At 33.7% G+C, this 15,051-nt stretch overlaps 1 protein-coding gene across 8 annotated transcripts in view; it reads left to right on the top strand.

Moving 5' to 3' along the window:
- Nucleotides 1–15,051, top strand: part of RGS7 (regulator of G protein signaling 7) — a 242,979-nt gene that overhangs the window by 165,725 nt on the left and 62,203 nt on the right. For all 8 annotated transcript variants that reach the window (XM_064477204.1, XM_064477203.1, XM_031438549.2 and 5 more), the window contains 2 exons: nt 5,313–5,363; nt 11,508–11,614. In XM_064477204.1, coding sequence (XP_064333274.1) covers nt 5,313–5,363; nt 11,508–11,614 — 158 coding nt within the window. The remainder of the gene's footprint in view (nt 1–5,312; nt 5,364–11,507; nt 11,615–15,051) is intronic.

Here is a 15,051-nt window from a genome sequence, read left to right as displayed (position 1 = left end):
TTTTCTGCTTTTTTTTTTTTTTCTGATAGAAATACATAAGCTGAAGAACTGGAGGAAGCTGTAGTTTACACCTGTTGTTTTGTCTGCCAAGTACCCATTCTTGCTGGAAACTGTATCCATCTATGCATCCCCCAGCACAGCTATGTTTATGATCCCACCATTATAGGAATGAGGACCTTCCCGAAACTGAGACCTTCCATCGGAAATTAGGAATTGTGACTGCAAAATTTTAGCCTCCAACTACCTGCTGCCTTCAGTGAAGGAGATGTAAACCCAGGAACTGTGAGCCTTTATGACCCACGTTGTGAATGGGAAATGGCAAAGACTGGTTTTCACAGAGAAATAAGTCCAGAAAGGAACCAAGATAAGAGCAGGAGAGGAGATTCTGATGTTGTCAGAGTCCTGTTTCCATTTGTTTTTGATGCCCACATATATCCCTTCCCTTTGGTTCCAGGTACCTTTTAGTAAGTTCCTTCATTTATTTGTTTATTTTTTATGCTTCCCCCAAAGACTGTTCTTTGTAATCATAAGTGTCCTTATGATATAACTCAAATTTTATTGTTGCTATATTAATCTTAGATACTAGCAATTTCTTATTTGAAAATATCAGTGGAGATTCTTCAAAAAACCGAGAGTAGAACTACCATATGATTCAACAGTTCCTCTTGTAGGTATTTATCTGAAGGAACAAAAAACACTGACTTGAAAAGATATCTGCTCCCTCAAGTTCACTGCAGCTTTACAATAGCCAATGTATGGAAACAGCCTAAATGTTCTTTGATGGATGAATGGAGAAGATATGGTTTCTGTACACAATAGAATATTATTCAGCCATAAAAAAGAAGGCATTTTTACTATTTGCAACACCACGGATGGACCTTGAGGGTATTCTGTTAAAGAAAATAAGTCAAACAGCAAAAGGCAAACACCATATAATCTCACTTATATGAGGAATCTAAAACAACAACAAAAACCCTACTCATAGATTCAGAGAACAGATAGGTGGTTGCTAGACGCAGGGAGTGGGGGATAGATGGGAGAGTTGCTGTGAAGGGGGTCAAAAGGTACAGACTTACAGTTATAAAATAAGTAAGTCCTGGAGATATAATATACAATGTATTGAATATAGGTAATAGTACTATATTGTATATTTGGAAGTTGCTAAGAGAGTGGGTGTTAAAAGTCCTGGCTGCAAGAAAAAAAACTTTGCTATTATTTCTGGTGGTGCTTGTTAACTGGACTTATTGTGGTGATGATTTCATGATATATACAAATATCAAATCATTATGTTTTACACCTGAAACTAATATAATGTTTTATGTCAATGATACTTCAATTGGAAAAAAAAAAAAAAAGAAGTCAGTGCCTTCCAGCCAAAGACCACCAGGAACCCACCTATGATTGAACAAGTCAAGCATATTATTCTGCAGTGAGAGAGAACACATACCATGGGGAAGCCAAGGGATGTCTCAGTAGCAAAATGCTAGAAATAATCTATTAGTGGATTTAGACACTGGATGCCTTATTGGATCCTCAGACCTGTCAGTGATCGTGCAGTTGCATTTAAGATAGAGTTGCCTGCGTCAGCAAGTAGGAACACGAGTAATCATCAGAAACAAAATGTTTTTAGATATTAGCAATTACTTTTTTAAAGATTAAGGAAAGATGTAGTTCATTCTTTCAGCTTTACAAATGGGTAATATGTCAGCTTACAAAAAAAAAAACTTTGTTTTTTAAATCTTAAAGAAATTATACAATTAAAAAAATTAAACTGAAAAACCTGTTTGCATGAAGAATTTTTTAAAAATTAATGACAATTAGAGATACACTGGGGTGTCATTAAATGCTGGATGGAAATCATTGTTAGAGCTAATTTTTCAGTGTTTTCAGTCCTTTGCACATAAAGTTCATGTCTATAAACATGGATCTATACCTTCAGTAAACGTTTAACGGTGGTCTGTGTTGTAGCACTTTGAAGAGAATGGGAGAAGTGTGATTAGTATTGTCTCTTCCCTCATAGGGACTCTGCTTCACCCTACCGTCTTTCTTTTTTGTCCCTAAAACTGTAGGTCTACACCAGATTTTCATAGAAACTCAAGAAATGTTCTTTATATACTATTTAATGATGATGATGATGATAAACATGTAAATTCCTATTTCAAAGGACCGTGAATAATGTTGGGAAAGCATTTTCCAGATATATAGGTTGTCATATTTAGCAAGAGATCCTGAGAATAGTTATCTCATCAAAAACATGATTATTTATAGTATTTATTACATAAAATATATTTGATTGCCAGCACTGTGTCTGTGTGGCTCTGAGGGTTCAGCAGAGGTATTTAGACAGTTCTAAGAACCTACTTATTTTCCTGAAAGAAAAATATTGTAAAGGTCAATGTCTTTACCTCAGGAATATTTAGACCCCTTCCATGGTGTTGAAGAGCTGAAGTTTTTCATTAATAGCTTTAACAGAAATTACAAAAAGAAAGGTTTTAATTGGAACATTTTGGTTGCTTACAGAGTCCTTATAGTACATGTTTGCAAAATTTCACAGTAGCTTTTCTTTTGGGGAACCTCAGTTTCAGGTTCAGGGTGTGGACGGCTGTAGTTGTCACTCGTAGCTGAGGTGTGCTTAATCTGTGGCGGGGCCACGGCCTGCAGTGGAAGTACAGTAGGCGCCAGACACAGCCTAGTCTGGGTCTCGGCACTCCTCATCAGAGTAGACTTGAGGAAGCCCCTTCACTACTCAGGTCCATAGCATGGGTGAGGAAATAATATTGATGTCTAATATTTTGTTGTTTCTTTGCTTTAATGATGGATGGAGTGGTGAAGTGATCATCTTGGAAAGGGAAAATTATCATTGCAGAGGGTGATTACAGTAGCTGAAAATTACATACCAGTCAACCATTCTTTGTACATGGATGCCATCATTTTGTAAACTCTCTTAGAGTAGGATATGGCGGCGGGGGTGGATCTTACTGTTTGTTCATCTATGTTTTTAACATTACTGATCACCTTTTGTATGTCAGGCACTGGTCTGGGTGTTTGAGATCCAAAAATGAATAACATACACCCCTACTTCAAGGAACTCATGGCGCAAAGGGGAAGACAGACAGAAATTAACAGAGGATGATAAAACCGTTGACAGGTGCAATGAGTGATGAGCATATTAATAGGACTTAGAGGAGAAAGAATTTACGTGATAAGGTGATGTAGGGGGTGAGCAGAGTAGGCTTAATATATGAACTGAACTTTATGAAGTCAGTTGGGATTAACCGAAGGAAAGAGACAGAGACAGAGACAGAATAGTATGAACAAAGTCGTGGAAGTAAGAAACAATATGGCATGTGGAGAATTACGAGCAGTGTGTGACAACTTTTGCTTGTTTTTTTTGCTTGTTTTCATTTCAAAAATAGATCATGGAATTACACAATAATAAAACTTTCACTGCTTCTGCTAAGTAGAGAGAACACATAATTTTGTAACTCTAAAAGTGATATATGCCTCTAAGAATTCAAGACAGGAGTATGGGCATTGATCAGGGCTAAACTTTCCAGAGGCTGTAATTGAATTGACTTTTATTCTTAGGGTATTAGATACTGCCGCATCTCTTAGCTAGTTTCACATTGGAGCTAATCAATAGCTCTAATGCCAAAAAGATTTTTAAAGGAAAGAAGAAAGAAAAACCAAAAACCAAAACAAAACAAAACAAACTCCCAAATCCTGCATGTTACTCCAATGTCTTCAGAATAAACTCTAAAACGTTCTGGATATATACATTTGTACATGAAAATTTTAGCAGATCCACCCACGTATTTATTAATGCTGAGAAATTAAAGCTGAGAAATTGCTAGAAAGGAGCCATTCCCTCTTACACCCCCGTTGGCTGTGATACCATTGAATCAGTTCTCAACATGACTAGGATAGCACTCTTTCAATTTTGCTTCCATTAGATGCTGGAATGTTTTTCTCTTTCTCTGTCTCTACCTCGATCAACTTGGAGTTAAGGTCTATTCATCCACTATGCTCCTGGACTGGAAACTTTGAATCCACTTAATTCTCCCCCTGGCCAACCCCAGACCTAATTAGTTGCAGTGTCCTGAAACAAGTCTAATTTTGTCCTAATTTGTGCACTGAACTAGTTCAGGACCTTATACTTTCAATCCTGCATAACAACCAGTAGAAATGTTGGCTGCCCTGCCTCTTTTTTTTTTTTTTTTTTTTTTTTGGATGGACCTAAGGCTCTAGACACACACTGCCAGTTACATTCCTTAAACTGGCTTTGAAAACATTACTCTTCTGCTCAAAAAAACATTGCATGTGTCTTTCTCTGCCTGACTTATAGAAAAAAACTCCAAATTCTTTAGCCTGGAATTCAAGACCTGCTAAATATACTGTGAACTCTGATTAGTTTCATGTTCCTGTTATTCCCAGCACCTAGTATATAGAAAGTGAGCTGTAAGTGGTTTTTATGGACTGTTCTCTACTTTTTAACTTTGACACAAGTCTTTTCAGCAGCTAAATTTCCATCCTTCTTATACATTAAAATCGATCTCAAAATTACATTTTCTGCACACTCTCCCTCATTTCTCCTGTATGAAGTAAAAACATAGTCACTCATGTTTTTTATTCATCACACATTGTTAAGTTCTTGCTATGCTCCAGAGATACAAAGATGAGTATGATAACCCTGCTTCAAGATACGTAATCCTTCCAGTGAGATTCCGGGGAGAGTGTTGTAAACTCATTGGACAAAGGTGAAGGTTAAGGAACATCCTATTGTGTAAATGAATCTTGAGAGTCTTGAAAATAGTGGAAAGACCTTTCGGTCAAAGAGAATGGTACTAAAAAGACACGGGGGCTTGACACACACAGGAGTGCTCAAAAACTTGACAACACGTTTAGGCTGGCTTGAGGGTTGATACAGGGATGGAACAGGGACAACCAGAAATGAGACAGGGATCATCTTATAGAGTGTTGGTTATGCCATGCTAAGAATTGCGCTTGAAACATGTTAGGCACTCGATAAACATTCATTCAATGAACAACTCAATGAATCACTTTATCCACTCTTAGTATATTAAATCTTCATGCTTAAATATTTCATATTTAATAACTGACTAGTTTGCAGCTTGGCTCATTGAAGAACAATATATTCAAAGTCTGTTTTCAATACTTCATATGTGGATGATCTTTCTATAACAATTAGACACATTTCTACTAATATGAGTGCCAAATGTTGAGTTCTTAAAGTTAACATTTATAAACAAATGTTCACATATATTTGTGTTCTCCTCTTTTTCTTTTTCCAGGGTCGGACATTGTTCAATGGTTAATAAAGAACTTAACCATAGAAGATCCAGGTAAATAAATCATTTTTCCATTGATAGAAGTACTTTCTTTGTGGTTTTAAGAAATGCATTTTCTCAGGGCTAATATGACAAGCAAGCAAACCTAAAAAATTATAATTATATTTAACTATGTTTTTCACATTTATATAGATCTTATGGTAGTAAACATACATTTAGCTAAATTTTATTTAGTTTACTTTTAAATTTTTTCAATATGTAATGTCCTGTTTTATAACATTTGATTCAGGTGATTGGTGACTTAGAATGATTGCACTGTATATATGCCCGTAAATAATTATACATATAATTTATAGCAAGTGATTATGAGATAATGAAATTTCTCTTCTGCAAACACATAGAACTAAATCTCATTAATTTATAATTTTGCCTTCAATCCATTTTTGCATAAGGTTGAAAACAATATTATTTGTAATCCCAAGTTTTATTGGATTTTATGTTTTAATGCTCTTACTGAAGTCACGGACTCATTCATTGTGGGGGACATCATGTCTATTATGCAACACAAAACAAATGTCCAGAGTTTGGGAACAGTTTACCAGCCCACATTTTCATTGCCTTGGAATACATTCCTAATTGTGAGGAATTTCATGACTTAAAAAATATATCATGTAAGAGCCTTCGTGTGTGGCAAACAATTCACATCACTGAAATAAAAATAAGATGTGATTTGTTTAGAGAAGATGCAGAAAAAAAACCCATAAAAACTGGGATTACAGTGGCTGAGAATGGCATAGTAGAGAAAGATGGCGATACACTGGCTACACAACATACTACTCCTTTGATTAGGACGAAAAAAAATACAGCATGGCTTTTGCTCCCTCCTCCTCTGGTGCCTCTGGTGATTACCGCATTAGAATGGTTTAGAAGTAATAGTATATGGATGCAGAGTTTTTATTTTTCCTCAGTTTGAGCTAACTTTATAAGATCATGCCATCAGAAAATATAGATCTAATTGTGTACGGAAATGTCTGTGTATCCCCTGCTCATTTGGTACATGATCTTTTTAAATCCTTATCCTATTAAACAGGACTAAAACGAGTAAGTAAAGGTGAAGCAGCTACTGCCAACATCAAATTATTACTAGGTGAAAAGAGGAGATGATTTTGGGGAAAGGAAGCAATGGTCTTGCCAAGTTTACCTTTCGGCCTCACCTCAGTAATATTCCTGACTTTATAAACTGTTGCACCAGACATAAGATCTCAGTGCTAAAAAACAAACAGACAAACAAAAAAAAATACCACTCCGATAGTCATTGATAACCAAGGAACTACTGATTTGCAAAGAACATCATTTCTCAAAAAGTGAAGTAGATTCAAAAGAGTATTTCTTTCATAGGTTAAGAGTGAAAGTGTAGTTTAGTAATAGACTGAGAAGCAGAGAAAATATACATGTATAATAAGCTGGTAAGAAACATTCATTGTATATAATTTGCACATGAAGTATCATTTTAGCTAAAATGTGTATGAAAAACTGATTTTATTTGCTTACTCAACAGTTTAAGGAAGTTGTAAAACTTCATTAGAAGGTGTACATATAAGATAAAATCAATCATGTTCAGGAAAGAACATTCATGTTTTTTAACCATATTTATGACAGGCTGAAAAAATTACTTTTTAGTTGGATGGTTTGTTTTCTAGAATGAACTAGCTCACCATCCTTGGAGTGAATAATCCTGTGCTGTATTTTAAGAAGCATTGATGTAAGAAGCATTAATGATTGTTCTGAAAATAAAACAGGTTTTGCACACAAAAAATGACTCAATCTGGCAGCGTATTTCTAACTAAATATGGTCAAGAATGTAGCTGGCATCATGAAAGTTACTTTGATGGCTGCATGTGTAAAATTAATCTTACCATTTTAGAACTGCTCATGAAAAGAAACTAAGTAGTTATTATAAAGCTAGGTATAATTTTCACTTCATTAACTCTCTGAAGGTATTTAAAATTAAAAAAAGAAAGTCATGTCAGGCTTCTCTCTTTGTTTAGTTGGTGGTCAAGTGGTTGTCTGACGACTTCTAGGGATTATTTGAAGTTCTAAGTGTCAATAATTTATAGAAAGATAATTTTGTCACAAGTTGGAAGAAGAATCTACTGCCTCTGTATGGGTGCCTGTTCTGGTGATCTATTTGGAGATGGAGGGAGGTTTCCATGATTTTCAGGGACCTCTGAGGGAAGAGGGTTATATAATTTAACACTAATATATGTTTATATATACATACCAAATTTTTTTATCCAATCATTCATGTTTGTGTCTTCAGTTTCTTTCATCATTGTCTTATAGTTTTCAGTGTACAGGGATTTCATCTCCTTGGTTAAATTTATTTCTAGATATTTTGATCTTTTTTGATACAGTTGTAAATCTTACTGTTTTCTTCATTTCTCTTTCTGATAGTTTGTTAGTAGTTTATAGAACACATGTTTCTGTATATTAATTTTATATCCTGCAACTTTACTGAATTCATTCATTAGTTCTAATAGGTTTTTGTGTGTGCTTGTGTAAACTGCAAACAGTGATAGTTTTACTTCTTCCTTTCCAATTTGGATGTCTTTATTTCTTTTTCTTCCCAAATTGATGTCACTAGGACTTCAATACTATGTTAAATAAAAGTTGTGAGAGTGGGCATCCTTGTCTTGTTCCTGATCTTAGAGGGAGTGCTTTAAGCTTTTCACTTTTGAGTATGTTAGCTGCGGGTTTGTCATATATGACCTTTATTATTTTGAGATACATTTCCTCTGTACCCACTTACTTAAACATTTTTCACAAATGGATGTTGAATTTTGTCAAATATTTTTTCTGCAACTATCAAGATGTTCATATGATTTTTATCTTTTATTTGTTAATAAGATGTATCACATCAATTGATTTGCAGATGTTGAACTATCCTTGCATTCCTGGAGTAAGTCCCATTTGATTCTGATATATGATTCTTTTAATATACTGGTGGATTCAGTTTGCTGAATTTTGTTGAAAATTTTTGTTTCAATGTTCACCAAGGATTTCGTCTTGTAAATTTATTTTTTGTGATGGCCTTGTCTGATTTTGGTATCAGGGTAATGCTGGCTTCATAAAGTGTGTTTGGAAGGTTTCCCTCCACTTCAGTTTTTGGGAAGAAGTTGAGAAGGATAGGTATTAAATCTCCTTTGAGTGTTTTGTAGAATTCATCAGTAAAAATCGGCTGGTCCTAGGCTTTTGTTTGTTGGGAGATTTTTTTTTATTATGGGTTTATTTTTTATACTACTAATCAGCCTATTCAGATTTTCTATTTCTTGATTATTCAGTCTTAGAAGATTGTAGGTTTCTTGAAATTTATTCATTTTTTCTAGATTGTCCAATTTGTTGGCATATAATATTTTATAGTAGTCTCTTATGATTCTTTGTTTCTGTGGTATGAGTTGTAAATTCCCCTCTTTCCCCTCTGATTTATTTATTTGAGTCCCCTCTATTTTTCTTGGTTAGCCTAGCTACTTTGTTTATTTTGTTTATCTTTTCAAAAACACATCTCCTATTTTCATTGATATTTTCTACTTTGTTTTTAGTCTCTTATTTATTTCCATTCTGATCTTTTTAATTTCATTTCTTTTACCAATGTTGGCTTTGTTTGTTCTTTTTATAGTTCCTTTAGGTATAAAGTTACATTGTTTTTTTTTTTGAGGTTTTATTGTTTTGAGGATTGTTTTGCTATGAACTTCTCTCTTTGAGCTGCTTTTCAGCATCCTGTAGATTTTAGTATGTCATATTTGTTTTCATTTGTCTTCAGGTATTTTTTTTCTTTGATTTCTTCTATTATCCATTGATGATGGTTCAGTAACATTTTGTTTAATCTCCATGTCTTCATGTTTTTCTCTTTTTTCCCATGTGATTGATTTCCAGTTTCATACTATTGTCAGAGAATAACTCAGCTTGGTATAATTGATAATTCACAGCTTGATATAATTTCAATCTTCATGAATTCATTGACACTTGCTTTGAAACCTAATATGTGATCTATCCTGGATATTGTTCCATGTGCACTTGAGAAGAATATCTATTCTGCTTTAGGATGGAACATATATATCATAGGAATACATCTCCTGAGTCAATCTGATATAATGTGTCATTTATTTCTACTGTTTCCTTATTTTCTGTCTAGATGATCTATGCATTAATTTAAGTGGGGTGTTAAAGTCCCCTACTATTGTTATATTGCTTTCAGTTTCTCCCTTCAAGTCCATTAATATTTATTTTATATATTCTGGTGCTCCCCTGTTGGGTTCATATACATTTATAAATGTTATATATTTTTGTTGAATTGATCTCTTTATCATTATGTAACATTCTTATTTGTCTTTTATTACAGTTTTTGTTTTAAAGTCTATTTTGTCTGATATGAGTATAGCTACTCTCCATGTCTTTTATTCTTTTTTTCTTTTTTTATTTCTTTTTTTATTGAATTATAGTCAGTTTACAATGTTATGTCAATTTCTGGTGTTCAGCACAATTTTTCAGTCATACATGAATATACATATATTCATTTTCATATTCTTTTTTCACCATGAGCTACTACAAGATCTTGTATATATTTCCCTGTGCTATATAGTATAAACTTATTTATCTGTTCCAAATATACCTGTCAGTATCTACAGATCTCGAACTCCCAGTCTGTCCTTTCCCACCATCCTTCCCCCTTGCAACCACAAGTTTGTATTCTATGTCTGTGAGCCTGTTTCTGTTTCATATTTAAGTTCATTTGTCTTCTTTTTTTTATTTTTTAGATTCCACATATGAGTAATATCATATGGTATTTTTCTTTCTCTTTCTGGCTTACTTCACTTAGAATGACATTCTTCAGGGACATCCATGTTGCTGCAAATGGTACTCTCCATTTCTTTTTATTTCCATATGCATGAATTATCTTTTTCCATTTCTTCATTTTAAGTCTGTATGTGTCCTTTCTTCTGCAGTGAGTCTCTTATAGGCAGCATATAGATAGGCCTTGCATTTTAATCCATTCAGTCACTTTGTGATTATTGAATTTAGTCCATTTACCTTAAAGTAATTCTTGATAATCATGTACTTTTTGCCATTTTGTTAATTGTTTACTAGCTGTTTTTATAGTTCCTCTCTATTCCTTTCTTTTTCTCTTTTTCTCTTCTCTTGTGTTTTATTTTCTTCAGTATTATGTTTAGATTCTATTCTCATTTTCTTTTGTATATTTACTACAAATTTTTTTCTCGTGGTTACCATGAGATTCACATATGACATCCCGTTTAAGTAATAAGCTGTTATAAGTTGGTTGCAACTTAAGTTTGAACACATTCCAGAGCTTTATGTTTTTAACTGTTCCCCCATAAACTTTTTAACTCATAATGACACATTTTACATTTTTTATTTTATGCATCCCTTCCCTAATTATTAAATTTTTAGTTATTTTTACCTATTTGTCTTTTAATCTTTATGCTTGCTTTATAAGTGATTGACCCACTACATTAATATATATTTATCTTTCCCAGTAAAATTTTTTACTTTTGTATGTTTTCTTACTATTAATTAGTGCCATTTCTTTTTAGCTTAAAGAAATCTCTTTAATATTTCTTGTAGGGCTGGTTTAGTGGTGATGAGCTCCTTTAGCTTTTGCCTATCTGGGAAAATCTTGATCTCTTCTTTAATTCTGAGTGATAATTCTTGGTTAGAAGGTTTTTTTTACCTTGAGCACTCTGAATATGTCATCCACTTCCTTTGGCCTGCTGAAAAATCTATGATAGCCTTATGTAGTTTCTTTTTGTATGTAACAAGTTATTATTCTTCTGCTGCTTGTAGGATATTCTCTTTATCCTTAACTTTTTAAATTTTTCATTATAATGTGTCTTGGTGTGTGTCTCTTTGAGTTCATCTTATTTGGAACTCTCTAGACTTCCTGGACCTGGATGTCTGTTTCTTTCCCCAGATTAGGGAAATTCTCATCTACTATTTCTTCAAATAATTTTTCTGGCTCTTAATCTCTCTCTTCTCTTTCTGTGATGGAAGGCTTTTCAGGTTGCTGAGGATTCCAGTGCAAGAATGTGCTTAAAAAGAAAATAGATAAAATTCTATATGCCTATAAATCAACAATTTTAAGGGAGCTTTTATCTGTACTTTTTGTTTGTTTTCATGAAACAGTGGAGGCACTCCATTTGGGGACATTAATGGCTGCCCATGGCTACTTCTTTCCAATCTCGGATCATGTCCTCACACTCAAGGATGATGGCACCTTCTACCGGTTTCAAGTAAGTTTAATAAAAATATACTATACCATACCAGTAACATATAGTTCTGCATTTTGATTATTTTTTCATAAATTTTGAAAATTATATTTTACTTTGACTTAAGCTAGTTAGAATCTAATTAATGAGCAATTTGTGAAAAGCTAAATTATGTGTTGATTAGAGTTATATTTTATATAAAAAGCTTGAGAAAAATTCAGAGTGATTTAATGGAATTAAATGGGAGGATTTCATCTTTCAGTTACATTTAGCTACTAGGAAAGAAGTTGAGGGACATAACTAAAGTTATTATACTCTGGACCCCACATAATCCAGAGCCACCTGCAGTCCAAGCAAACACTCATGTGAACACTTGAAGATCAATGGTAGAATTTAGCTAATAAATACAAATCCTCTACATGTCTGAGACCTTCTACAAGCCTGTGAAGACTGACATGCATGATGCTTTGCTTGCGTATGGACATCTGAGACAAGAGGACACCTTAGATAACTTATAAACTGACAAGAGTTCTTCTAGGTCATTTTCAAATGAGACAGATGCCTTTATTCTTTCAGGAAAGGACTGTGGACTCTCTTTGGTCATTGAGCCTAGAGTTGACACTTGAGATCACAGTGATTTACTGGAAGTGTATTCTACATTTCATTAGACATTATGGTTCATTAGTAACTGACTAGTGGATAATGGCATATAAAATTAAGGCACAGAGCAGCTTCAAAATGGCAGAATAGAAGGACATGGAGCTCACCCTCTCCCACAAATGCATTAAAAATACATCTACATTCTGGAGAAAAGGAGAGACTGGTTTTAAAGAGCTTTAGAACAAAGCAAGGGGGTGGGTGCAAATGTTAAATTAATTACATCACTACTAGATATAGGCAGAACATTATCAAGTTCAGTAGGCCTAAATCAATGATAGATGATGATCTTTTAAATTACATAAATTAATGTTAAATATTAAATGTTAAATATTTTAATGATACATCCACATTTGAAATAGGATCTATATATGACATAACTGTACATCTAATAACTATACAATCTTAAAACCAAGATTTAAAAAACAAACAAAAGAAATTCCAGAATACTCAAGGATAATTGAATTCCTGCTTCAATGTCTACCAGAGCATTAATCAGTCTATATTTGAAAAGCTCCAATAATAGAGAACTGCTTATTATTCAGGGTGTTCACATCCATATTTGCATTGGCTCCAAGCAGGATTAAATTCTTTATTACATTGAAGTGAAATTCAGCTCCTTGGAAGGATTTTTAAAATCATGAATTAAAATAGGAAACTTGCAATATTGTGTTTACAATTCCTCCAATGAATGATTGAGAGTCTAATTATCATTCGAAATCTGAAGAAGCTTCGGGGCATGAGTTTGTCTCAAACAGAACTGACTGGCATGCTGCAGTATGTAAATTTGTCTCAATTTTTCAGTTGTGATTTTTGTACTTACTGTACATTTACAATGGTGTAATTATCCCCTCTTAACTGAAATTGAAGTCTGACATGATTATCCAGGTTACTTTCATGACTTTCATCACATTAGTATATGTGCCAAAGATTACTTAGTGATGGCTAGGTAGTTTGGGATCAGTTTCATAGCTAAAGAAGCCAACTCTGAAAGGCAGAAAAACTCATTCATTAAAATGTCCTAAAGTCTAGTTGAACTGTAAAAGTAAATTTTTAAATTCCAACAGACCATAAGGGTTTGTTATTCTTTAAATTATCTTTAACTATAAATCAAAATATTCTTCCTAGAAAAAAAACATTGCAATATTAGTGAAGAGCATTGATTTTATGCCATTTCCACATAGTTTCACAGGATAAAATAGCTTCATTCATCTACTTTTACAGTCAGGAAACTTTCACTAAAGCGAATGATAGGAAAATAAAGAAAAATTGTAAGAATGCAGCTGAAAACATTTCTGGTGGTTTTGAGGAAAAAAGTATGTGTCTGACCACTCTGACTAGAGTATATATTTTAAAATTAGACAAAAAGATATGCATGCATGTGCACACACAGAGAAACACACTCATCTCCTAAAATAAAGAAGCAACCCAAAGGGAATAACGCATTCTATGAGAAGTATCTCAGAAACCAGCATCCACATGAAATGATGATTTTAAGTACTTTGTTTCTCTGTGGTTTCCCTAGAGCAGTGACCCAATTTTACCCTCAAAGCTCCATCTCGCAAGGAGTTAAGTGGGATTCAGTTGCAAGGAGAGGGTGCTATTTAAAGCCTTGATATCCGCTTTTATCTAGTGTTTCAACTTTCTTACCCGCTAAATTTCTTCTGTCACTTTGTTCACATAGATACAAAACTAGTATAAGTAGCCTTCTTTATGACACTGGAGCAATTCCCAAGGAAGAGAAGAGGGTATATCAAATCCCCTGGGAGTCCTGAGTAGTTTGGAAGGACTCTTTCTCAAAGATTCAAATAGTTCTCCCCAGTTACCCATTTCCTCTCCGTGTGAACCCCTCCTCTAGAAGGTAGAATTATCAAACAGGTAATCAGAGATGACCCCACATATGCGTGTTCTATGCAAATTGTTCATATAATTGACTAAGAAGTATAATTAAGCCCGCAAGGCTGATGTCTGCAGTCACTGGTCCATTGAGTGCCAGAGTCATCATCATCCAAGGAAACAGTCTGAAAGAGTAGACAGGTAGTCATGGAGATTCCTCAGGGTCCAGAGCCAAGCGTGTCCAGCTAGCAGGGCTAGAAAAACCCCATTAGAAAATATGAAATGCTGATGATAGTAATTGGGTTTTCCCGATAAGACATTTTCTCTGTAGTGTCATCAGTCATTTTCAACAATTTCACCAAATTATATTTGTCTATTGTTAAGCAATCAACTAAGACACTATTAGCTATTTTTGTATTATATTTTAATTAACCTTTTTATTGAAGTATAGTTAATTTACAATATTGTGTTAGTTTTAGTAAAGGACATCATTAGTTTTTTTTAAAAATGATCTCTGACTTGTGAAATTTAAATATTTAGAGCAATAAGTGTCTCTATGAACAAATTTTTTTTAAGTGACAGGGAAAGGTTGTTTTAATCTAGTTAGATAATGTTGAGAGCTGCATTATATTATTAATAGAGCCAGGGAAATGATTTCCAGATCTTAAGGAAAGATTCTGACAGTTGAGCTTCTGGATCTACTGAGGGCAACGATGAAATACATGAATCATAAAAAATAATTTGCTGTGTTTAAATAAATTTCATCATGAGTCTTATTGAATATAATACTCTTCTTTCAGTCTTCATGAATTAACAGTTTTTGTTTGAATAATGCAATCAGTCATTCTACCTTTATGTCAGTTGATATAAAATTGTAGCAAATGTACACAGTTTTAAATATCTTCTGATTCTGCACATATTTGGAGGCTGAACAATTGCTTAGTAAAGTAAATGTGAAAAAAAAGCCT

This window comes from Camelus dromedarius, chromosome 21, assembly GCF_036321535.1.
Source record: "Camelus dromedarius isolate mCamDro1 chromosome 21, mCamDro1.pat, whole genome shotgun sequence".
NCBI lineage: Eukaryota > Metazoa > Chordata > Mammalia > Artiodactyla > Camelidae > Camelus > Camelus dromedarius.
The sequence above is the reverse complement of the archived record's forward strand: the minus strand, read 5'-3'. Positions and strand labels throughout refer to the sequence as shown.